The 27,036-nt window shown below is 38.4% G+C and overlaps 2 protein-coding genes and 1 long non-coding RNA gene across 5 annotated transcripts in view; 1 reads left to right on the forward strand and 2 right to left on the reverse strand.

The window, feature by feature from the left end:
• Window positions 1-1,475, reverse strand: part of si:dkeyp-72e1.9 (syntaxin-binding protein 4) — a 37,856-nt gene extending 36,381 nt beyond the window's left edge. Inside the window, exon 1 of the mRNA XM_035402807.1 lies at window positions 1,354-1,475. Coding sequence (XP_035258698.1) covers window positions 1,354-1,418 — 65 coding nt within the window. The 5' untranslated portion in view covers window positions 1,419-1,475. The remainder of the gene's footprint in view (window positions 1-1,353) is intronic.
• A 3,233-nt stretch (window positions 1,476-4,708) lies between these two features.
• On the reverse strand, window positions 4,709-7,226 carry LOC118220622. Of its 3 annotated transcripts, none has more exons than XR_004763980.1 (2): window positions 6,991-7,226; window positions 4,709-6,259 (listed from the first exon to the last, which is right to left on the reverse strand). It is a non-coding gene; the product is annotated as an uncharacterized LOC118220622 (long non-coding RNA). The 3 variants fall into 3 exon arrangements; XR_004763978.1 differs by having other exon boundaries at window positions 6,900-7,226; XR_004763979.1 differs by having other exon boundaries at window positions 6,893-7,226.
• A 6,324-nt stretch (window positions 7,227-13,550) lies between these two features.
• LOC118220620 (periplakin-like) lies at window positions 13,551-27,028 on the forward strand. The gene is made up of 22 exons (XM_035404604.1): window positions 13,551-13,872; window positions 18,244-18,343; window positions 18,432-18,586; window positions 18,780-18,903; window positions 18,998-19,120; window positions 19,338-19,379; window positions 19,504-19,665; window positions 19,759-19,866; window positions 19,961-20,056; window positions 20,423-20,545; window positions 20,648-20,794; window positions 21,097-21,248; window positions 21,336-21,439; window positions 21,537-21,694; window positions 21,787-21,965; window positions 22,092-22,230; window positions 22,351-22,544; window positions 22,723-22,873; window positions 22,990-23,073; window positions 23,176-23,292; window positions 23,494-23,586; window positions 23,724-27,028. Exons 1-22 carry the CDS (start codon window positions 13,823-13,825, stop codon window positions 26,379-26,381), a joined length of 5,259 nt encoding a protein of 1,752 aa, XP_035260495.1. The 5' UTR covers window positions 13,551-13,822; the 3' UTR covers window positions 26,382-27,028.
• The last annotated feature ends 8 nt before the right edge of the window (window positions 27,029-27,036 follow it).

Raw genomic sequence — 27,036 nt, forward strand, 5'->3', positions numbered from 1 at the left:
ATTATTTTATATTGTGCAGACATATATGGTCAGAAAACATCAAGCCCTGAAGTGAAAACTTTATGGAATTTCAGCTGTAGGAAACCAGTGGTCCCAAGTGACATGATGCAGGCTATGACTTAGCAGTCAGTGTTTGGGGTTAAAATGACACAGCCTTATTTTGACCTTAGGCTGTCTAGGCAGTTTATACTCTGGACATCTCACTCAATTAAAAAGCCAAAAGAAAACTACCCAAACACCAGTCTTTTAATGGTAGCACACTTCACATTGCTTTTCATTTACTGTAGGTACGAATGTTTGTGGAAGGTTAAACAAACATCTACAGGATTCATTTAGATAACTTATATACTTATATATCATTTATATATATATATAAACAAATAAACATAGGAATCCACACCATCATATATTGGAAAATTAATTCCAGGAAAACGCAAAAATGTGTATTTGGTGATATAATTTAGCACTCCAAACTATTTCTATATCCCTGAAACATGTAGACAACTATGCTGAACAACTAAACAATATACGTTCGTTTATAGCGTTTTTCTTAGAGTACCCACATTGCTGCTACTCAATGTGAATCTTAATCTATACAGGAAGAAATCATCCATAACATAAACTATAGTAAGCATGCTCCTTTGAAAGTGATTAATGACAGTGCTATGAAACAGGTATGATATGATCCTACAGCTAATACTTTGTTTGTTTTGAGATCCATTGGGAGGACCGGCCGGAAGCAATATTATGAGCACATGATGCTCTCATTAAAAACGTGCATATTTGAAATGGACAATGAAAGTGTCACATATGTATAGATGAAGCATTCAAGAATCACGTCATCCTACATCGACGTAATGAAACAATTGTAATTTTAAAGAGCATCACATCCTATTACCTTCCATCTAAAACAAACACATTTGTGTTTAAGTTCAACTTCACATATAGTCAAAAATGCAAAGTGATCTTCTGACTACCTTCGGATTATAAGTCGTTTTGTTGTTGTTGTTGTTGTTGTTTTTTAACAGACATCACTTAACTATAATATGACACAAAAGTTCAAAACGGCCAGTGAGAAGTTCCGTTACCTGATTTGCTGTAGCCTACAGAGTGAAATGCTTCAGCATACAGGGTTAATTATAAACAATGCATTCAAGGACTCGACTAAGATTTTTTTTTTTTTTTTTTTAATTAAAATTAAAAATGTAATTTTTATGGCTAGACAGAAATTGGTTTTATATACTGTCTTTGTACATGCCAACATATTTTAAAATTTAAGTATCCCCGGCAGGAAGATTCAATGCTGTAAACTTCTGCAACAGACAAAATACAAATATTAGTTTCCTCACCTACCAGTAAATGAGCGAGAGTCCATCAAAACGTTCAAGCTCTCTTCCTAGAGGTTTCAGATAGGACATTGCATTACGTCCACACCAAATGTTTGGTTAACGATCTTCAGCACTTGCCGCTGTCTGACGTGTCATAGAGCTTCATATAGTCATTTTCAAAAGGCATAACTTCATATCGGGGCTCAGGCGCATTTCATCTTTGGCTGAGTGGCCCACATGGCAGCATTCATTCACCATTAAATTAATGATATCGAGGTCACAAGCTTATAATGAGACGCTGTTACCTAGCATCTAATCTGTAAACCACATGATTTTACCGTGACAATAGAGTCTGTTAAATTGACAAGATGTACTTCTGCAGAGCACACATCATTTGACAATTTGTCTGTGCAGCAGTTTCGCACACGCACGTGCTACATTTCACTCACAGATGACAAACTACATTTAGCTTATCAACCACATACAAGTAGTCAATGTAAGTAGCTTTTGGTGTAATGCGATGTACAGGAATCGCTAAGGTTATGGCAGTAGCCTAATCCGTGAAAAGGGCCAATCTGTCATAAATCCCATCTAAAACTCCCAATTGAAAAGTGGTTTACCCTACTTTAGGACATTTTCCATACCACTAAAAATATTTAAATGCTCCAGCGTTATGTTATGCTAACGTTATACCACGTTATGCGAGGAGGACCGCTTGGGTAAATATTGTTACGCAGCCGAATCAATGAGTGTGGGTTGTGGTTTAAAATGTTAGGCTATGGGAAGTTATGGAAACGTTTTCCCGTTTTTCGAGGCGCTAATACCTCCTTAAAAGTCTTAAATACCTGCTTACTCACCACCAACTTACTCATTATCATAGGGTAGTTGTGGTCATTATCTAATGAGTTTCCGTTACCATAGCTTTTATATTCAATTAAAATAAATGACATGATTTTCACGTCATTTTCAATGGAAATGATTGTTATAGTTTCAGCCTAATATTCATTAGGGGCAATTTCATGTTCAAAGCAGGGGTAACCGATTGTTTTGAGTGTGATTTCATGCACCCAAATTATGTAAATACTTTATTTTCTAAATAAATAAAACATTAAAATAAAGAACTAAATGATGGGAGACAGAAGCAAAACTGGGTCTTTAAGTGGAGAACAAAGTAACAATGAAAATTTGACAGGGAGCATCTACAGTACTTACATCAGCTTTATTCTTTTCCCTTCACTCTCCAAGGCAATTAAATAATACTATAATTTATACCAATAGTTATCTGATTCAGTGAGCAAATATGCATTTAGAAGTTAGTTATAAACAGACCTGGCAAGTTTATAAATGGAATTAAAGGCCTTGCTATTTTACTAATATACTGTAACTGACGATCAATAATGTTGACTGCAAATGTTGAAAAAGTATTTTGCACATTTCTGCAACATTTGAAGAACCTAAGGAACCGTTCCATAGAATAGAGTTGGACACTGCCAGAAAACTGTGAATTGCACAGCTCCATATTCTTGCCTGAGGCATTGCATGAAATGTATGATGGCAATGAAGAGATTGATATATAGATATCATATATTTGTCAGGCATTTAACTACATGATTCAAAGGAAGTAAGTTAAAGGGATGGTTCACATTCTGGATTTTTAAAATGTTATTTCAGTTTTTGTGTACATTTTACATTTTAATAGATGGATTTTGTAGGCAATGAATTAACCTGCTAGCCTTACAATTGCTAGTATATGGTGAAAGGATATATATATATATATATATATACACACACTTCAAGTAATTCCAAGCAGCTGGTACAGCAATGTTGTTTCCAGAGGCTATACATATGAACACATTTATTTTATAGGGTTTATTCACAATTATAAACAAACAAAAAAAATGCATTATTATTTCATGCTGGCACTTCATTCCTTCTCAGTTCATAAGCAGCAAGCTCAGAACTCCCAAGGTTAAGGACCAGAGAGGTGCGGGTCAGTTGCAGTTGGCCTGGTCAAGGGGGGGCTACTATGCTGCCTGTTCTTGTATGCATGATGTTAGCTACTTACAAATTGAAATTGAAGCTACGAATATATTCCATTATGAAATGGAAAAAAGTTTCAGTTATGTTGTTGAATGTTATTTAATTGAGCCTGAATTTACGGATGAGGAACTGCAAGATAAAGGCTAATATTCTGAATAGGCGTGTTGACATCCCATCTGTATACAATGAGTCGCATTTTCTAGATAAATCGGGGTTGTTGGTGAAAGTGACATGAAAATGTTTTTGTCTTTTTTTTCCCTGCAAATTGGAATTGCACAAGCAGGAAACATTTTCATTTCTGTTAAATTGCTGCTGCTTTGAAGTTCTTTTCACACATACCTGTTTGTGGACAACTAGACACATGTCACCCGTAGATCCAGGTTGTCTAAAAGTAGTTTTGTCAATGACATGTAGACATTTTGGGATTTTTCCCAGGCAAGTTGGAATTGCATAAGCAGTAACCATTTTCGGTCCTATGGATTTGTTGCTGCTTTGAAGCGCTTCTCTCACAAGTTGATACAAGAAGCTATCCCACTTCTGTCCTTGTGTGCGGCAGCCTAAGGCAGCATAGGAAATTGGTCCAACTGAAGAGGCAGTTAAATGTAATTAAAAATCAGGTAATATACACACGTACAGCCCCAGGAGGCATAGCGTCACTATGCAAGCTGTTTTTCAGTTACCTGAAGTATATTTTCTTTTTAAAAACGTTAAGCCTTCATTTTCAGTTTTGGTGGATTTGGCGACATCTCTGGTGACTGGTGGTCACAACAGTTTGTTTTCATGCCCCAAATCGTAGAGTTAAATTCGAAATGAAGTTACACCCCCAAACAAAGCAGCATGGTTTGCTCAGGGGAGTAGCACTAGAGTGTTTCAAGTGTTTAATTTTCATGGAAGATAATCCAGTAGCAGTGTATTTGAGCAACATATCAAATATAATTTTAAAAGCACAATGTCAATAGATGAGGTTACATTTGATAATGTTTTGTATTAGAGGCATCAACAACAACAAATAAGGGAGCTAGTGTTAGGTAATGATATAAGACCGTGTAAGTACAATGTAAGTACATACTCTAACTTGCACTATATTTATCCACAACTGCGTAAAGCTAAGAAATGGGGGTTTGCTGACATCTTGATTAGCATGATAGAAACCCATCAAACATCTTTTACCAAAAGTAATTTGCTGTAATCTGCTATGTCTTTGGATTTTAGGTACTTGCTCTTGCTCTCTGCATTTGACATGGAAGTTCCTATACATGCAACATTTGAATATTGCACCAGATGGCGCTAATGGAGAATAGCATATAGGATTACAGAATGCAAATACATTAATGCCAGCATGAAAAGGTATCAAATATGTCATTTTTAATATGAAAAATGAAGGATTACAGCTTGGAAAAGGAGGGGATTGGAAGGAGTTCCATGAAAGGTGACACTTGCAAACAGGTTTGTTATGTTACAAAACACTTCAGGGCTGCTAAAATAAATGCAAAACACTCTGTTTCCTGAATGAAAACTGTGACATGCCGTTATTATTTCGGTGCAGTCATAATTCCTGACAGCTGTGTTCAGGAGACTAGGAGTTATGCACCATTTCTTCACAAGCAGACTGCTTATCCCATTTTGGGGAGCTCTTTTTGCATGGATGTTCCTGATTAGATCTGGTTGTGTAGCTTTCATTCCAAGGACCCCACCCATACTACAAACTGAACCTAAGCATACCCTCTGGTGTTCTGTGAAATGCATCCAGCATCTCCTGTGAGGTCGCTGTTGAAACAGGTGAGAGAAAAATGTGGTTCTGTGAGCTGCCCTGGAGTTTTCTGCTCTGCTATGACCCTGTGGAAACCAGAGTATCGCAGGATCAGAAAGGCATTCATTTTCAGTGTGGTAAAGGAAACACTGTATCCCGATTAATGACCCCGCTTTGTGAAATATTCCCCTGATAGAGCTTTCACTGCCATGATATTTGCAAACAAGGTAAGTAACAGTAAATTGATCACAACAAAATAAATTATATTTTTTTAACTGAGAACTTCATATCCCACCAGCTGAAGTGCTAATTACTCAAGCCCTCTCCCTCCCGTCTGGTACGACACAAGGGTCAGCATTGCTGACACAACCTCACAAACAGAAACAGAAAAGCAGCCATAGGGCAAAAAGCTTCTATTTATACCCTAAACCCCTTCAATGCATTTACTGGACCACAACAGATAATAACCAATGACATTTGATCCTATGTATCTATAACATTATCCATTGCCCCTTTTCTCTCACTCCTAGCCACTGAAATGCAGTAATGACAATACAATCCCCAAATTACCTTCATAACAGGACAAAACAGATATAAAGAGATGTACAGTAGAGTGATAAATGGGATTATTCTTCAGCAAATGTATACTGATAAAGAACCAAATTCTGAATGGCATCACCAAACCACTTGCTAAACCCCTGACTCCACCAGTCTGAATTATATTAAATTCTAATTTATAGTGACGCTTTAGACTTAGCATTTCTTTATTTTCTGAATATATTTCCCTAATGTGTATATATAGTCAAGCATCAAAAGTAGTCATGTTTTTCAAATGATAGATCTCTCTCAGGACTTGGGAGTGGTAGAGTGCCTGGGTTAACAGATTTGAAAAAGGCATGCAAAGAACGTGTCAGCGTAGCTGTTCACAGCACAAAGGACCACAGTGCTTCTGCTTTGTGGCAATCCCCCTGTGTTCAGTTTGGGATTATGAACTGACACGGCAGGGATGCCCATGTTGAAATGCACTGCTAAGAAGTGAGATTACAAAGGCAGCGAGTGTGACTGGTGCAGACGGACAGGAGAGCTGAGCTCTGCACTACTGCAGATTAATGAGCACGCTGGCTTTTCCTGCCGAAGGCATCTGCAATGAGAGATAAACACTAAGAGTCAAATCCAACCCTGTGACAGTTCAAGTGTGCCTCAACGTGTATTTATCCAGCTTCTGAATACTTCTAGAAACTTTCAAAGAAGTCAATCGCGTAATTATGCTGTCGTAGATTTTTTAAAATATTGACGTTGGTACAGTATTTCACTTCAGGGTCTTTTGTGACAATTGTGAACTTCACTTTTGTTGAAAAATATTTTAACATATTTAAAAGAAAGGTCACAGAACTACATATTACAACTCTTTCGTTAGTGAACACGTATAGCTTGTATAAATATACAATTTAATACATAGAAAGTATATTATTTATTGGCAAGAAAAAAATTATGTGCTGCTTCTATCTTAATCAACAAATATATTTTAAGGAAGAAATTATATCTGCTGCATTAGTTCAAATTACTGTACTGTATTCCATTCAAGTAACTGAAAGTAAAAGCATAATGATACATAAAGCATTTATTGACAACCGAACACTAGCCAGAATTAAATGTTTTTAAATGACAGATAAATTTGACAGGTTAACACTAATTAATGTTGTTATCTCAGAGCAGAATCATAAAAGCCCAACCCACTGCAATGGCTGAGACCAGACACAGTTTTATTAAACACCTTTTACCCAGAGAAGCTCTGCAGCAGACTTCTGACACAATAACTCAATGCTCAAGACGTCCTAAAATCACCCATGTAATCGACAAGGGATTCCTCACAGTGAGGTGGTCGGCCCTGGTTCAGCGCTGTGCCCTCCGGATGCCCCTGTTTTCCATGCTGAAGCCCAGAGACTGGAGCTCCACCCTCCTCACGTGCTTGGGAGCGTGCCTGAAACGACTGGCTGGCATTGCTGCCAGGCCACGGCCTGCGGGGGAGGGGCTGGATGTGAAGAAATCCAGCGGAACAGGTTCCTGGTTTCGTACCCTGCTGTCTGCAGGTGTCACAGTAGTGAGTGCTCCTTAGCAGAAACAGGAAAGGCAGTGAGAATTGATAGTATCTCATGAGAAGGTGGCCTACTGAGTACCTGCTGTTATTTTTCATTCAATTCCTACCCACAGCCACATTGCTGAGCATCAAGACTGCTGTTGAGACACAGAAGTGTTGCAAGAGCACAGAAGTTTCTGTGGGGTATTTTTGAGTTTCAATTGGACTATCATGCATCTCCCTCTGTCTGTGTTTCCTGCCAAGGCCTGGCCCAACCCCGGAGGACTGATTCAGGCTCCCTGGTCCACATGGCCTGCTTTGCAATCCAGTAGGTTGCAGGGCAGAAAATCTGGAATTGCTTAGGTGCTGGAGGTTTGCCTTAAGTTTGGAAACTTCATATATTTTATACTTAGGGCAGTTTAATTCTAGTGGGACCTGAGCAGTAACACTATAAAACAGCATGTTATGACCTGCTAGTGTATTGATGACACACTTAACATGAATGATAATAAAGAGTTTGGGCCATTTAGATCCAGAAAAAAGAGTGGGTTCTGGCAGGATATCATTGGCCCTTCTGTTTCCCTCATACAGAGTATTTCCCAATCCACATGCACAAACATTTGACGCTACCTATTTCATACGGTAGCAAACTGCTCCTGAGGCTGCCTAACTGCTCTGCTAATGGAGAATGAATCTGTTAGGGCAGTCATTAGCTCCGCTGTCTCTCCCCCCGGCAACCTCAGTTCGAGCTTCTGTCTCTCCCCTCTGACAACCTCAGTTCGAATCTCGCCAGTTCCCTGCCGTTACAGTATGATTTGCTGGTGTCTTTTTGAATACTTCCTATTAAAATATGTTTAATTATAGGCAAATATCTGAGAAATTTAGGACTAATGTACACTGGTTTCATGGTAATGTTAATGTAACAGATATGAAGTATGTTGAAGTCTTATCTAAAAAGGTTTAGCAACCTGGAATGGTAACACCCTAATAAGACCAGCGCTGTGCTATTGTAAACAGCCCTTGAGGTAATTATTGACTGAGTAAAGTCTTCTTCATACTTCACATGCTTACTCATATTCTTGTTGGTTTTGTCATACCCAAAGGTTTTGAGGCACACGAAGGTAAAAATGACACATGCATATATTTTCATTGGTTTACATTTGGAGTGTATTTTCTATGCCATGTGTGAAATCCTTCAGATAAATATAGGAAGAGGATTACTAGGATCAGTTACGTTTTACCAGCCAAGTAGTAACAGCACAGTAACCCAATATCTTCATTATTATTATCAAGTTAACAGTAATAAGTCTAACTTCCGCACATTCTTAGAAACATTGCACATTTTAAGCAATAATATGACATGCTAGAATCTACAAAGTTTCATAAATCCTATATCAAGAGTCTAAGTACTATTATCTTGTTTTTTTCTAGAACCCTTTTTTTAAGTCTGGGGTTTTAGAGCATATCCGCTGTGCGGTAAAATATGTGATCTTTATCATCTATTTAATCAATATGCCACATACACATATACCATATGCATGGTGTCTGTGAAAAGTATTGAGATGAGACAGACAAGTCCACACAGGGTACGTAAAACTGCATTAAAAACCAGTTTATCCTCTCATTAAGCTCTGAACTGAAGTGTTTTGTGGCAGACATGCCTGTGCAGAGCCTTTTTCTCCAATGGTAGTGATATGCAGATCTTCTACTACCTTTGATGAAACTGGACAGGACGTCCCACAATACAACACCAGAACTGAACGAGCAGAGCATGTTGCACGCTGCCCAAACATGGGTTCACAGTCATTCAAGTGGAAGATTTTTTCTAAAGCACGGCTGGGGAGTTGTCTTTGCAGAACTGTATGCTACTTTTGTGTCAGTTTTACATTACACTGTCATTATAGCCTTATCCAAGTATTGTAGGAATGAGCTCTCTACTATGTGTTGCAATAATAGGAATGTTAAATAACCTCCATGAGCTCTGATTAACTTTGACTTTGAGAACAGTTTGTGGATTTGTACTGATTCTGTGGGATGTATGGTTGCTGGCAATGAAAGTATTTTTACGTGCAAAGATCGTTGTTGCGTGGTACTGTGGAAAAAAAAATTGTAATTGTCCATGATTAGCTTCCAGCGATACACCAGAGTGACTCATCACAGGCTAAAAAACTACCCCGGAATCAAGAATTCCACTCTTGTGAGCACATAGGGATTTCAACACTACATTACAAAGAATGGCCTCAAGAAAAGGGTACATTCTCTTGTTTACTTTGGTGTTCTAGAATGTCTTATATAGTACAATGCATTTGTTTTCTATGCAGGTTTCCCCTTCGTGGGATAGCAGCACTGCCGTTTAAGTGTGTTTATCTCCTATAATAAGAAACAATGTTCCTTGACTATGCTGCCAGGCTGAAACACACCCATGAGGAGGGACGCACTGTACTTAACGCTTCACACTCCAGTTCAGGAAATAACTTCCACCCTCCAACAGTTGATTTTTTCCCACATTTATTAAACCCACTCCCCGCTCTCTCCTATGATTGATCTGCCCTGGTGACAGACAGCAGCTGAACAATAACTTCAAAAAAAAAGATCAGTTAATGGTTTGTTTTGCTGCAGGATGAATGAATCTTGCAGTTGTGAAGACCCCACCCCAAACTACTCCACCCCTGTCCCTATGAGAACAGCCCCAGCCCACACAAAGTATGTTTATTGGCTCTGAAATATGATATTTTTTCAAAAGACCACCAAATATCGAAACAAAATAATAATATGTAGCCTGTTCCCAACACAACTATGGTTAGAGTATCTCCACAGGGCTTTACAGCAGAGCATACCTAGCACAAACTTGTAGAGCAGGGGTACACAACTCCAGTACTGGAGTGCTGCACTGCCTGTGAGTATTTATGGTTTTCATTTAACAGCCAGCAGGCACTTTGACTCTCCTGGACTGGAGGTGTGCCCCACTATTCTATAGATCATACTAAATGAAGAACATTAACATGTTAAACTGAAGTTTATTTTACAAATGTATTTTAATATTGCTGAAACTTTTCTGTCTTTCAAAGAAAACATTTTTCAATTTGACTTTATTGGCTTGAGGAGGGGAGAGGAACAATTATCAATGTTCACAATATCATTGTCTGTCTGTGCTTACATATCCAGTATCTGTTCACTACTTGTATGTGAAACTATGTAAAAAATGATGTACATACCTTTTTATCTAATCGCATCAGATTCAGTGAAATGCAGCAGCACAAGTTTTAGTGACACCTGTTCCGACATTCCAGTCATGACATTCGGAGTTGGACCACAACAACTATGCCCCTCTACTTCTAAATGCACATTTGTGTGAAAAAAGCAAGAACTGAACTCATCATTAATTGCCTAAAAGATTGAGATTAGACACTTCTGAACAAGCATTGTCAATCGACAGTCATATTATGAAAGTATTTTAATGACTTCATAAAATTATTATGCTCCCACAAGCAGTTTTGTGAATATGAAATATGAAACCCCACACTGTCCCTATATATAATAGTAAAAGAAAAGTAAGTAAAGTTTTTAACTTCTCAGTTGGTACTCAGTTTTCATGTTATAGCACTATTAATGTTTAAACCACTGGACTTATTCTGCCTTAGTTTCTTGGCTCTTGAAACAAACTGAGGATACTTAGACCATTATTTTCAATATAGATCATCTCCAAAAAGGATATTCAACATCTTGACATGAAAGATCTTCCAGGTACCTTGAATAATAACAACAAATATGTTGACAAGTAATTTTATATCATGACATGCTTGGAAAGTGGTAAGGACAGGGAAGCATTAACAACACTACAATGTGAGAACACTTAGCCAGTCAAATGATAACCATGACCTGATATCAGTCAAAATTCATTTGATAAACTATTGTATAGGATGAGACTTCCCAGAGACCTCTTCTATTTATCAAGTGGTTGTAAATTTTGATTGATGAATATAATGGTGAAAAAAAATATTCAAAATAAATGAATGCAAGAAAATGCATTTTTTCTTTTATTCTACATGAAGTGATTTAATATGTAACATGATAGCTTACTTAATGAAAATGATTTACATAAATTAGAATGACAATAGAAAACAAATTTACTGAAACATGTTCTCCTTTGGTCTTTATCCTGAACTCAAACAGAATACAAAGATTAAATCCAAGGGACAACATTGGAAACTACACAACTATGAAGGTTACATGACCTTAAATGAAAAATAAAATCTAAGGAACAAAAATATGAACAAAAAATGTTTATGTTTCCTGTAAAGAAAAATGGCAAACATGAATACAAAGAACCCCTTTAATCAACAAGTCAACATTTTAATTGATAAAACAAAAAAAAAATTCCACAGTCCACTTTGCATCCCTGTACACATTACGCAGTACTTTCCAGTTCTGATACTCTAACTGATGCCAAAATTAATGATCTGATTTGACAGCTGATGAAATAGAATTCCACTTTTAGACTGCCTTGTTTTTCAATGAATCAATCTATCTTTTTTTCCCTGTCAATTTTTGGTGGACCCATCTGAGTGATTTCCAGGTTTCCTCAGCTCTACTTCTTCACTGACAACAATAATGTCATAATTATAATACCATCATTACATGCCACATGTGTGTGTTAAGACTACCAATTAATTTCTCACTTTCAAAAATTTCATTTCACCCCAACTTCATTCCAAATTGTTACATCTCTGCTCACCATTTGGCCAGTCAGCACCAGAGTTTCTTGTCCATTGATTAATCGCACAAACCCCCTTGACTAATGACTAAATCCCTCCTTTTTAAATTCAGTGCTTAGTGGATAAATCATTCCAGGACAGACCATGCCAAGGCTGACATAATTTGAACACTATGCCACTCATTGTGAGTGATCAAGCTCATAGAGAACAACCAAGGATAGATTTTGTTACACTTGTTGCTCACAGCAGCGACACCCTTGATTTAAGATTATGGGGCTAAAATCATGGGGTCTTACCAGGGACTTAGTAAACTAATTTTAATTATTCATTTCACACATACAGAGTGGTTAGTCCATAGAGATATGGTACATCTTTGGGAGGCAATTTCAGTTCTCTATGGTGCAACAGCCTTGTAGTTATGATTAGGGCGTCACAATTCCTAGTATTCTATGTATAAATGCACCTCTAAGTTGTGTTAGCCTAAATAGCTTCATCGCATGTCTATAGAAAATCAAAACCATCTTTTCAGAGATTCATTGCTCACATATTTGCTAAAGCCTTCATTTTTTTTGTTTGAATTTTAACCAGGATTTATGTCAACCACTCCTGCTCTATACAGCCTTATCTTATGTGTCAGCCAGTCCACTCTCAGTATAAGGGTAAATGCTTGATTCACTGTGAAACCAGTATTTCTGACGTGTCGAACCTGCCCTACCAGTTCATGTCCGAAAGAATGCATTTTGCAGGTTGTCCCATTCCTTCTCAAGTATTCCTATTTGCAATGAACTGAATGATTTCATGACTGAGATTAAAAAAAACAAACAAAAAAAAAAAAAACACTGTGATTCATTGATTTAATATTGGTCCTCAGCCATTTTACAACAATTGGTTTAACTTGTACAATCTTCCAAATTTCCCATACCTTCAGAAGTCTCCGAACATATCTGAATTTGCTTCAAGGGGGAGGCTAAGTTTTAATAGAAAGAATTTAGCAAATATCATTTATATTTGATAAGTTGAAATCAATAAAAAATATTGTGTAAGAGTATCGTGTGACGATTGAAATACAGCATTCCCTATTGGATAGCCTTTACATAACTGACCTTGTGAGGTAATGTGTGGACGAGAGCATGCCTGTAGTGTGCCCAGTGCACAAACAATTGCACTAATCAATGAATGGATTTCCCTGTGTTTTTCTGCAAGAGAGAGTACAGTCAGATGTTTTCAGTTTGTTTAATTTGTGACTCATACATAAAATATCGAAAGAGAAGGGGAACATTGAAATCAGCTTTTTCTTGTCAGTTGTGCCTGTATTGGTTAGCAAAAGCCAAAAAGCAACACAACGTACATACAAGAGTCAGGCATGTTGCTTTGATGATGTATCATTGCATGTTGCTTTGATGATGTATCATTGCATGCTGCTTTGATGATGTATCATTGCATGCTGCTTTAATGATGTATCACTTGCAAATAAAACATTATTTTCATGCTTTCCCAATGATATGCGAGATTTGTGTATTAATGATTCCTTGTCAGCCCTATAAGGCACAATGCTTTTGTTGCCTGTACAGAAAAAGTTATCTGTAAAAGAGATAGAGCAGTGCCACACCTGTTCACTGATAGGCTCCTCGTATAAACCACCTTATTGGGCGTGGGCTACTACAGTCCACATTTTAGTCGTGCTTAAGTTGCATTGCGTAGAGTATCTTATTTGACATTTCAATGAGTTAAACAGGCAAGAGAGTCACGGCACGATCCCTGCCATCGTGAGTTCTATGTATTTAGATACAATACATGATTGGGAAACAACTTTAATTAACCAGTTCGCCAGCATACATCGAAACATCTCTCCGGGACTGTATCACTTTACTTAACAAAAGCAGGTGTTCAGAGAAGCAGCGAGTTCATCACCATGTTCAAGAAAAAGAGCTCGAAGAACAGCGTGACTATTACGGAGAAAAAGTAAGTACAGTGCAAGACTCCGTATATTTTCTCGTTTGATTTGTGTTTGCTAGAAATGAGTTTCTGCTTTGGTCTAGTGGGTTAATTTCAGTGTGCCACCACTGTTGCATATATTGTTGCTAATCATAGAATCGACAACACACGTTAATAAATATTGGAAGCAATGCAGACACAGTTGCATGGAATAAGTTTAAGTATCAAAAAATAAACAAAACTAGAAAGTGCCGCGTGAGCTTCCTTTTAGTTGCCTATGAACTCGGTGATTATAGGCGCGGCAAAAAAAGCAGAATTTTGGAACGGGTTCGGGGAATGTTCTCAGTCTTGTCAACAATGTGGGGAAACTCACATTAATGAAAATCGTTACAAATGACCAGGTGTTCATTGACAGGAAAAAAAGTAAAATATATAAACTGAAACGTATCTAATCAACACGCGCGCGCACTCACGCGCACAAACAGTTCCTAAACGATAATTTTCTGTCATTTTTTGGATGTCATTGTCTTGTAACACATAATTAACAAAGTATATGCAACAGGTCTTTACTTACCAACCTTTTAAATATCCTTTGTCTTCATCTCTGAGTGGAGACCTCACCCTTTGCCCAAGTAGGGCCACACCCTCAAGTTTTGTTGACACTCTTCTTAGGTCGTAAGTTTCAGATGTGTTTTAAAAGAACATTTGGTTAACTGAACAAAGTTTACAGAATGTAACATGCTCAAATACCAGCTCAAATCCCAAAATATCACAAGCATAGTAGTCCTATGTACCTGTAGCTTCAAACAAGTTCAATTACACTTTCAATGTGAAATGTACAAAAAAAATTGCTGTTTCATAATGTTTGAGATATTATGTGTTGGAATACAGCAATATTCATGTAAATGAATGGAAGTGAATGTTTTGAAGTCACAGTTTCCTCCTATGATATGGCGAGCTAATGTGAATGTAGTATACACTAGACTACTCACCCTATACCAAAATACCTAAGCCATGTTCTTTACATTGAAATATGGGTCCTCTAAGTAATTGTGTGGAAAATGTTAATGATAAGCCCCAGTGATGCTTGTATTGAAATAAACAGTTTAAGGTCCAAACAATGTATTATACTCCGAATCCTGGCAAGATTCAGATGGTTAGTCCTATAGCAAATCTGAAACCATGTGTGCTCATCCACTGAAAAATATTGACACATTATACATTTTCAGCCAGTCAAATGTATAATTAACTTGAGAATGTAGGGCTGGAGGTAAAATGTTTGTTATAAATTCAGCATCCAGTGCTATGCTGAACCTACAGTATGTAGGGCCTACTGGTTAATATACTCATAGGTTTAAGAATCAAGCAATATTCCTCAAATCAAATTGCACATCACTGTAACTAATCCACAGCCATTAAGTTTGATCTTATTACTATCAGGAAATCATAGGTCTGTGAAAAACCTGCTGTGTACTTTGTGAATACCATACAGACCATACAAGGGTCCACAAGCAGACATGGCACTTTGCATGACAGTATAGAAACAGCACTGTCAGTTTTTCTGAAGAATTTTCTAGACTTTCAAACTTTACTTGTGAGTAATACTGGTTCAAGGTGCTTTTGAATATTCACCTCCCTTCTGTTTGTTACTTGCCAACAGTATCCACTGTTACAGAGCCAATTTTACGTGCCCTCTGAGAAAGTAAACTTTGTTTTGATAATGCAAATAAAAAGCTGGACCTACCCATTAATGCCACCTGGTGCCACACCCTCTCACTGAGAGCACACAGAACTTTAAACTATTACAGCAATATTATCTTGGAACAATTACTTTGCAAATATCACCTTTGTTGCTTGAATTTTAATTCTATTTGCCAAGATTTAAAAACCAGAAGATGACATCTTGAAATTTAAAACATATACAACAATACTAAGTGCTCAGAACAAAATAAATTCCTGCTAATAGTAATGATTAAAATGAAGCAAAACCTCAAAGTATCATTTATTTGTATCCTTCAAGGTATTAAATGTGGGCACTGGAACACTGACCAGGTTAGAAAACAGATGCAATTTTTCATAGTTTGGTTGTTAATCTGGGGTAGCATGACCTCATATATTGTTGATATTTTTAACTCAATCTGCCTGTGACTCATGTCTTGTACTGTGCATGCATGGGGTTTCTTTGTATTCTATTCTTTAAGTCCAAATGAATGCCAACTAATTATTCAGGGAAAGTATGCACCAGAAAAAGCAATCAGTTGACCAGAAAAACAACCTTAGGTAGATTTACCTTTTTTTTTGCTCAGACTTGCTTTGAGTTCAAAGGAAAAACTGTAATAGTAACCAGGATAATGTTTTCCTACAATTATAAGGAGAAATGATTAAATACTGTGTTTTCTAGAAGCCTATCTACATACATTTTCAAAATTTACAAGTAGCTTTCACAACAGTAAAGTGCGTTTTATAGACCAGGCCAACAACAAGTTTCCAGGCAGTGTTGTCTTTATAGCAATAAACAGATTCTTTGAACAATTGTCAGAGTTTGTAATTATAGACTTGGTTAAGTGCAATGTAGCTGCATTTTTTCTGTTTTGAGTACCCCAGTACCAATCTTTCATAATTATGTGCTTGCAATATTTATTCTAGCAAAATTACTGTCTGGCAAATGGTTTAAAAAGATAGATAGAGATAGAAAAACAATAGTCTAAACGATCTTACAAAACAATGATAGTAATGTCCAGAGGGTAAAAGAAATCTTTACCTTAGTAACACAGGTATGCATTTCATTTGCATACTATTTGAACAATGCAAAGTGCTCTGGAAATGAATTCCTGGTAGAGAGACAGCAGCCAAAAATGCAGATGAAATCTGTCAGCATGCCCCAGGATTGTCAACACGTTTATAAGGTTTTAATTGCTTAGAAGAATATCCAATGGCAAACTTGGGATCAATTGTGAACCTTTTCAATGTTTAATATTATTCCAGGAGGGAATAAATATAGTGCTACTGTTGACCATTTCTGTTTTTCTGTTACATATTTTATCATTCTGGTAGACCCTTGATGCTAACAAACACAAAGATACACTACATGGAAGAAAGTATGTGGACACCCCTTCTAATTAGTTGGTTTGGCTACTTCAGCCACACTCATTGCTAACAGGTGCATAAAAGCAAGCATACAGCTGTGCAATCTCCATAGACAAACACTGGCAGTAGAATGGGTTATACTGAAGAGCTCAGTGATTTTTCATTGTGTCACTGTCATAGGATGCTACCTTTCCAACAAGTCAGCTGCCCCGGTCAAATGTAAGTGCTGTTATTGTCTAGGAGCAACAACAGCTCAGCTGTAAAGCAGTAGGACATACTCTCATGCCGAGTGCTGAAGCGTGTAGCGCATCGTCTGTCCTTGGTTGCAACACTCACTACCGAGTTGCAGACTGCCTCTGGAAGCAACATCAGCACAAGAGCTATTTGTTGGAAACTTCATTAAATGGGTTTACTTGGCTGAGTAGCCGCACACAAGCCTAAGTTCACCATGCACAATGCCACAGCGTCGGCTGGAGTACTGTAAAGCACAGCACCATTAGACTGTGGAGCAGTGCAAATGTGTTCTCTGTAGTGATGAATCAGGGCTTACTATCTGGCAGTCTGACAGACAAATCTGGGTTTTGTGGAATGCATAGTGCCAACTGTATTGGCCCGAATAGTACCAACTGTAAAGTTTGATGGAGGAGCAATGATGGTCTGGGGCTGTTTTTCATGGTTTGGGCTAGGCCCCTTAGTTCCAGTCAAGTGAAATGCTACAGCATACAATGACATTCTAGAGAATTATGTGTCTCCAACGTTGTGGCAACAGTTTAGGGAAGGCCATTTCCTGTTTCATTGTGACAGTGCCCCTGTGCACAAAGCGAGGCCCATAAATAAATGGTTTGCTGAGTTTGGTGTGGAATAACTTGATTGGCCTGCACAGAGCACTGACCTCAACCCCATCAAACACCTTTGGGAAGAATTGGAATGCCAACTGCGAGCCAGGTCTTACTGCCGAAAATCAGTGCCCGACCTCACTAATGCTCTTGTGGCTGAATGGAAGCGAATCCCTGCAGCCATGTTCCAAAATCTAGTGGAAAGCCTTTCCAGAGGAGTGGAGGCCGTTATAGCAGCAAAGGGGGGACCAACTCCATATTAATGCCCATAGTTTTGGAATGAGATGTTCCACATGCACATATGGGTGTGATGTTTGGGTGGACGTATGCCTTTTGCCATGTAGTGTATCAAAGAAACGTAAACAGTCTTCAATATGTTATCAACTTCAGCTTAATACTTAATATATGGTATCAGGAACTAGGAAATATTTTTTTCCTTAATAATAATTTTAATAATTTTGTCTTTACCCTCTAGAGCGCCTGTTTCAGAGCTCACAGCTGTGGTAGACATACTCCAGAAGAATGCTGACAGAGTGGAAAAAAACATATACGAACTGGAACAGAATCTGAACAAGGTTGGTATACATGGCTGAGATAACCTTTTTTATGAGGAGTTAGGTCAGTCAAAAGTTTTTTTAACAATGGTAAAATGCTTGTTTTAAGGATGTGACTAAGATCAATGAAGGAAAGGCACCCCTATACCAGGATGAGAATAACAGGAAGATCCAGAATTCCTTGGAGACCCTGAAGAACCTAGATGATGACATTGCAGAAGCATTTCGCCTCAGTCACCCACAGGCAGAGATGATCAAGGATGAGTAGGTTCTCTGGGGAGGTTGCAGAAGGGCTTTGAGTTACAGAACCTTCAAGAATAAATTGTCTGTGCTAATGATAACAACAAATTGTTCATAATTCAAAATTCATAATATCAAAAGCATATATTTTACAATGATGGTGAGAGAGGGTGCAATAAATTGGGCTTAAATAATTGGGTTATTTCCTGTTTAAAAGTATCAAGCAGCTGCAACAACGAGTTATGAAACTTTGTGAGGAGTATGAGAAAATTTATGCGGTTACGACACGTCCAGAAGGACTTCCCACTGTTGACTGGGGAAAGATAATTGAGGAAAAACAGGTGAGTGTGATCAACTTCACATTTTTTGCTGCTTCACTTTGACACACTACTTATAACCGATTAAAACACTATGTGACTCTGGTTAATCTAACAGGAGAACCTCAACAACAAGGGATTCGGGAGTGATCTACCTACTGTGGAAAATCAGGTGGAAGAGCACAACATTTTCCACTGTGAAGTGGAAGCCTTGGCCCCTCACATAACTGACTGCGATGAGGTACTTAACAATTGTAACCCCTTGATTTGTAAATAATCAGGGTGTTACCAGCAACAAATATATGGGAATATATCCTTCTAGAAGACGAAGCAATATCTGCAATTTTGGTGATACTTTTGGAAGCCAGTATACTTTATGTTTTGACCAGTGTGCTGAAGTGTAGTTAAGTGTACTATAAATATAAAAAAAATAAAAGCAATTGTCCTCTGATTTACAGGACTATGCAAGTACCCTACAGGTGAAATATAACAAACTTCTGGTAAGTGCAGTTGCGTTCTCCCCTGCAAATCCACTAATGGATGTTGACTTTGCTGACTTTAAATACACAATTGGCACTGTGTGAATTCTGTTAGTCATGGCTGGTTTATAATTCCTGACTCCAGGCCAGCTCTGGAACAAGGCAGCAGAACCTGTTCAGTCTAAGGGACTACATGATGCGCTGCACGAATGAGCTCTACTGGTTGGACCAGCAGGCAGAAGAGCGCATCAACTACAACTGGAGTGACACCAACCTGGACTACCTTTCTCGAAAGAGGCAGTATGAGGCAAGGTTCACATACATGCTAGTTGCTTTACAATGCAAAGATCTCACAATATTCTAATAGTGCTTACGTTTTACATGATGTCTAATTCAACAGAACTTCATCAGTAAAGGTCTTGAAGCGAGGGAGGCCAGTATCACCAAGCTCAGCGATGATGGGGAGAAACTGTTAGCTGCAGATCACCCTGGGAGGAATGTCATTGAGGTGGGCAACATCAACTATAATTGTTGGAAATAAGTCTCATGAATCTGAGTCTGTGTCTGAGAATGTCATTGACACTGAGATTCCTGTTTCATAGGCACATATGGAAGCTGTACATGCAGACTGGAAAGAATATCTCAACTTGCTCATTTGTGAGGAAAACCACCTCAAACACATGCAAGAGTACCACAAAGTGAGTATGCACTTAACTCATAAATTCACATTTTTCTTGCAAGCAGTTTTCTAGTGGAACACATTTATGTGATATTCACACTTACTGTGCTAGTTTTGTGCTTGTTTTCATGAACCTTTTAGATAATGAATTTTTAAAAATTATTATTGTGCAATGCACAGATGGGAACTTGCTTGAGGATCCATTTGTGGCAGTTTTGGAATGGAAAGCAATTACATTTAAAACAGGTCCCTATGTGATTCTGAATGTTGCATAGGGGACTAAAATCATACTCCCATCATGCTGTGCAGAAAAATGGAGAATTGTGATTTTCTTTCTATAATGACATGTTTGGTTTCAGTATAACTGGATGCTTGTTTGTTGCAGTATCATAAAGATGCTCGGGACACTGAGGATATGCTGAAGAAGCTGGAAGCTGAGTTTAGCCAGAAGTACAACCCTGAGTTTAAAGACATGTACCAGATAGAGGGTTTAATTTCTGGCCTGGACGTAAGTTTGTTTCCCCTCCTTCATACCGAAACACTCATCCCTGGATTAGTGAGATCACATGCTTAGGTGTTAACTGTCCTGTGGGTCTGTATGTGAGAGCAGGACCAGGTGAGGGCCATGGGTCATTATGATGACCAAGTGAAAGACCTTCAGAAGCGCAGTCTGCAGGTGCTCCCACTGAAATTCCGCAGGGAGACACCCGTGGAGCCCATCCCTGTGGAAGCCTTGTGTGACTTCAACACCATTGATGTAAGAAACTCACTTTCACTTGGCTTTATTTCTCACTCCTCTTTTGCATAAGACTCTACAATACACTAATCGTAAAGCTTTGCTCCGCTTTTACCTGCTTTCCTGAATTATCCAACCATAGCCTCTGGCTCTGTTTCAGCCCTTTAATCCCATATTTGTTCACAATTTGGAAACATTTTTCCCTTGCGGTGAAGATGTGATATTTAGTAATCAGCTAGTGTTTTCATTATCCTTGCAACAAGGGAGAAGGATTTAAGCACTACAGAAAGTGATTCATACTCTCTTGTTTCGGTCTTATACAGGGTCAAGTTGTCCGTGGAGGGACGTACACCCTTCTTAAGAATAATGGCATCAAATGGGATGTTAAAGATTCTTCTGGAAACAAATTATCTGCCCCTGCTGTGTGCTTCATAATCCCCCCAACTGATCCTGAGGCAATCGCTGTTTCTGAAACGTGAGTAATCATCTATGTATTGTTCTATACCTTTGGACTAAAGCTGTGGAAGCTTTTTTAAGAAAATTATATTTTCTTTTTAATCAGCATTGCTAACAAGCAGAAAGCTGTCAAGAAACAGGCTTCCAGTCACAAGGATATACTACTGACACGACTGGAGGATCTCAAGAAAGAAATCCATAGTGGCACTGGTACGTGATATAACATATATACATATATTCATGTCAGCTTCTTTACTGCATGATATACAGTTCTAATGGTTGGTCCTTCCTATTCAACAAACTACAGATGAGCTAGAGCAACAGTGTCGTCAGCTGATGGCAGGTCTGGAAAAAGTGACCAGTGATCTAGACAAGCAGGAAAAAGCCATTTATACTTGTGTGCGTCCCCCGCTTGAGCAGATGCGAGCTCTGCAAGACAATGCAGATCGACTGCAGGAGTTTAAGGTACTTGTCCATTCATATTGTTACAATTAAATTTATGTATCCATGTAAAAATATTCAGTCAATCTGACAACTGTTTCGAATTTGATTTCTAGGAAATTAAGGCTATTGTTCAAAAAATTGAGCCTGAAAAATCTTCCAAAATACAAGAAGCACAGACATTCCTGGCCACTAACCCTGCATGTGCCAGTGCTCCTCAGCTCTTCACCAAAGTGGATGAAGCCACCAAAAAATACAACAAAGTCAACTTGCTACTTGCTTGCTCCGAGGACAAGTATGCAGCTTATTTCATTTCAGAATAAAGCCAAAATTACAATGCCTACACAGCAAAGTCATATTAGAACACCCCAAAATGTTTTTTTATTTAATTTGTGTTTTGTTTGTTTTTACATTTTTTCAGACTTGTGAATTCCAACCAGCTTGAGACTTCCCTGCGAAATGGAAAGAATGTGCTGTCTACCTTTGAGAATACTCTGGTTAGGGAAGAAGTTGCCCCATCTAACCTGAGTGCCCTGGAAAAAACACAAGAAGATCTTTTGGTGAGTTTGGCCTCTTCCTATACTTTGACCTCTATGTAATTTCCCGTGTGTGCATGTGCATACACAGACACACACACACACAGAAACGAATACATAATCCTGCTTATTGGTTTTTCAAAGGAAAATGGCATTGAGCTGAAATCCAAGAAATATGCCGTCTCCGAGACTGAGGAGAACCTTAAGGCTGCCAAGACCAGTTGTGAGAATATGGCGAATAAGCTGCAGGAGCACTGTCCAGACATTGAGAGGCAGGAGGCTGAGGTCCAAAAGTTAAACACGCGCTTTGACAACCTCAGCAGACAGATCGACACCAGGTGAGGAACATCTCTGCTGCATGTGCTCCTTTGGATCAACGTGTTAAATATACTTTATTTAGAATCCCATTAAACATGGTATAACACACTGATTTATACTGCCTGTCACCTGAATTGCCTGGTGATGTGGCTGAATCACAGTTGAAGAAACATTTTGTATTATTGTTCTCCATTATAGGGCTCAGTGTCTACAAAGAGCCAAGACAGGATATATCAACTATCGCAATGATTATGATGATCTGAATACCTGGCTGTCTCGAGTGCCAAACTATGAACCACAAGAAACTGACGATGTCAAACAAGTGGAAGTGAAAATGAAAAACCAAAGAGTAAGTGTTTGAGCAAGGGTTGCATGTATATAATGGGAAATGCAGGTAATCCCCATGAGAGTTATCAGTGTTGACAACAACGACAAAACATTCTTAATCGCTTTTCCTTTTCACAGAATCTGCTGTCAGATATCGCAAGAAAGGAGGTGGACTTGATCAATATGTCAAAAAATGCACAGATGTATCAGCAGGCAATTAAGGTAAAGAGAGCAATATGACTTTCTAAATATGTATAATCTTTTTAAGGAATATTTGGAAAATAAATACCAAAAAATGTATTCTCACACTGCTTTAATTTGCAGGATTATGAAGCTGAAACAGAGAAATTTAAATCAATACTTGATTTTGAGGATGGCCTTGTTCCACAGACATACAAAAAAAGCAGACTGGAGTCCCCGGCTATAAAAGTAAAAGACGAGGTAATGAAATGTTTGATTAGATTGATTTAAGCCAGAATACTCATGCTTGCATAGCAAACAATGCATATGGCTATTTCAGTTTTGTTTATTTTAAACAATGACAAAATGTGAACTTATTAATCACTGGCAGAAATGAATCTGGAGGGGCAGGAGATGTTTTGTTATTCATAAAATATCTGTAATGTACCTTTTTTCCCACAGGAATCTGCCATTGAGGCAAAATTTACTGAGGTTAATGCTGTAAACAAGCAGAGACTACAGAGCCTTGAGTATGCGCTGAGCCTTCTGAATCAGGTAGATGGAGTTTATAATTCATAGTGAAATTTCATCACTGACTTTTTGTTGGTTGAGTACAAAGGGTGGAACTTAAAATAACTGCACTAAATTTCAAATTGCGTACACCCCCTGAAAATAATCGAATTCTATTGCAGCAGCAAGAGGTTCCCATTGTACAACAGAGTGTAGAGTCTGACAGTTCAGCAGTCCCAGGAGCAGAGCCTTGGAGGATAAAGAAGCAACTGGAAGATGAGATTCAACGTAGAGAGCAACTTGAGAAAGAAATTGAAACTGTTCAGACTGATATTTATGTGCTGGAGGGCCAGAAACCAGAAGACGTAATTCTCAAAAAAGAGGTGGTTAAAAAGCTCCCTGATCCAGAGTTGGATGAAGATCTCAACAAAGTTCAGCAGAAGCTGTCTGAGGAACAAAGATCAACACGGGCCCTGGAGAATGAACTGGAGGCACTCCGTGCAAAATTATGTGTGATAGGAAAGGACAAGGAGGAGAACGCTCAGCATTTTATTGTTAAAGAAGTGGTGCGTATTGAAAAGGACAAGGACCAAGAGGAGGAAATTAGGAGGTTGAAGGACGAGTTGGAGGAGTTGAGGAGACAGAAGACCATTAAAGAGAATGAAATAGTCAAAATTCGGAGTCAGGTAGAAACGCTGGGGCAGGAGAAGTCAAAGGATCAGGAAGTAATCAGAGAGGAAGAGGTTATTAAGGTGCAAAATGACCCAGAGCTTGAGAGTGAGTACAGAACACTGCTTGAGAGCAAACAAAAAGAGCTTGACAGCAGAAGACTACTTGAAGATGAGCTCAGGTTCCTTCAGGAGAAATTGAGGAGGTTGGAGAAGGAAAGGTCTATGGCTGAAGAAAAGATTTTAGTCAAAGAGATACTCAAAGTTGAAAAAGACATCTCGTTTCAGAGAAAAGTAGAAAACCTCAGAAGTCAGCTTGAAGATGAGAAAGCAAGACATAGGTCTTCACAAAGGGAAAAATCTGATCTTCAAAGGAAGATTTCAAGCTTGGAGGAAGAGAAATCAAAGGTCATTATTCAGGAAAAAATGCGTGAAATTGTTAGGCCTGAACCAAAGGCTGAAAACGAAGCGGCTAATCTCCGTCTTGATCTGGTTGAACAGCAGAGAAGATACAGGGATACAGAACTCCAGCTGAAAACTCTCCAAGATGACCTGAATTTACTAAGAAACAAAGGGCCACAAATAGAGGTCAAAGAAGTCATCAAAGAGATCATCAAGTACAAGACAGACCCAGAGACCGAAAGGGAACTGGAACAACTCAGGAATGAAATCGTTGAAAAAGCCCACCAGAATGAAAAGTCTGAGATGGAAATCCGGCAACTAAAGGAAGAGATTCAAAGATGGAAAGACACAAATCCCCAGGTGCAGGTTAAGGAAGTTGTAAATGAAGTCATGCAGTATCGTGAAGATCCTAAAACCCAGGATGAGGTGGAAATCCTCAAGAGAAAACTGGCAGAAGAACAGAAGAAGCGTTTGGACCTGGAGAGGGAAAAATCAGCTCATGAGGAAAAAATCAGAATGAGGAAGACTGACCTTTCCCAGGTAAAAGAGAAAGTCATTGTCAAAGAGGTTGTTAAAATGGAGGAAGACCCACTTCTAAAGTCTGAATGTCAAGCCTTCTCTGAGAATATAATTAATGAGCAGAAACAGAAGGATAACCTCAAAGATGAGCTCAGCAAGCTTCGGCGTCAAAAAGCTGATTTGGAAAATCAATTGGAAGAGCTTGAGCATGAACGAATGACCCGGCTAGAGGCTGAGAGAGAAATCTTGAGAATGAGAGCCCGCCTCAATGACCTGGAAGCCAGGGACAAGAAAACCATGGAAAAGGTAACTGTACAGCAAAAGGTGGTCCTTCAGCAAGATCCTCAACAAGAAAAGGAGCATTCCATACTCAGATTGGAACTTCAGGAGGAGAGGCACAAACGAATGTTGCTGGAGGAAGAGCTGAATGCTTTAGTACAAAAACAGGCCAATTTGGAGAAGAAGGGTGTGCAGGAAAAAGTGGTATACTCTGAAAGGGTTGAAGTGGAGAGAGATCCTGAAACACTTTTGGAGATCAACAGGCTCAAGAGTAGCTTGGATGATGAAAAGAATCGTTGCAACAAGTTGAACCAGCAGCTAAAAGATTTAAATTCCAGATTGTCTAATATGGAGTCTTCCAACACAAAGTCCCTACAAGAGCTAGAACAAGTGAGAGAAGACAGTACTACCCTGGAAAAGGAGAATCAACGGCTACAGAATGAAATTAGGAGACTAAAAGCAGAAAACCGTATTACAGCAAAAGAGACGAAGCACATTGCAGAATCTGAACCATTTGAGAATGGAAACCTGGAATTAAGACTGGTCTCCCTTCAGAAGGAGCTGTCAGATCTGACGAGCGTCACAAAAGAAAAAGAACAAGAAATTGAGACACTTAAAAAGACTTTAACTACCAAGAGGGAACAGAGGGAGAGTCATCTTCGACGCTCTGTTATCATTATTGACCCAGACACAGGCAAGGAAATGAGACCAGAAGAGGCATACAAACTGGGAATCATTGACAGCAAACTGTTTGCCAACCTCCAAGGCCAGGAGTGTGACTGGGAGGAGATCTCAGTCAAAGGTCCCAGTGGAGAGTCCTCAGTTCTTCATGACAGGAAGTCAGGTCATAAATTCTCCATTGAAGATGCATTGAAGGCTGGCACCATTACACAGCGTCAACTGGATAGGTATCTTAATAAAGAAATAACTATCCAGGAGTTTGGTCTCATGGTGTCTGGCCGAAGAAAATAAGAATCAAGATTGTTTTCCTTTACAGGCTAATTTTATTAATCACCTTGTTCAGTTGTATCCTTTTTCAGTTTTACTTTTGATTCTGCTTTCAGGGACTTAGGGGACTGCATATTTAATGATGTATAGAAGTATAAGGAAATCATTTTTCTTAGAGGGCATTCACAAAGTTACTTCTCAAGTTTTTAAATTTTCAAGTTAAAGACTTGCATAATATTGAAACATGGCAATACTGCAATGACTTTAATACTGGATATTGAAAAAAGGGCTTAATTAAAGGCTTTCCTGCTGACTAAAGGATATTCCATGCAGTTTACCTTAAAGCTCACTAACTTAGCAATGTACACAACATTTTAATCATCCATTTTAAATACATGTATCATTTATAAAGTTGTTTTTTTTTTTTATAAACAAACTTTATAAATGCAAAGTGGTGAAACAGGTAAAAGGTCAATTGTTCTATATTTTAGATTTAACATGAACAATTTCATAGTATAACATCCCATTTGAAAGATTCAAGATAAGAGAGTAATAAACAAACAGCAGGAAAGAAATTTGTTCTTAACTTGACAAGATTCCGGTCTTCTGTAAGCTCTGTCTACTACAGCAATATATTTTCTTTTTGAATAAAGACAAATTATGGTAGTCTGCAAAAATG

Source organism: Anguilla anguilla, chromosome 2, assembly GCF_013347855.1.
Source record: "Anguilla anguilla isolate fAngAng1 chromosome 2, fAngAng1.pri, whole genome shotgun sequence".
NCBI classification, from domain to species: domain Eukaryota; kingdom Metazoa; phylum Chordata; class Actinopteri; order Anguilliformes; family Anguillidae; genus Anguilla; species Anguilla anguilla.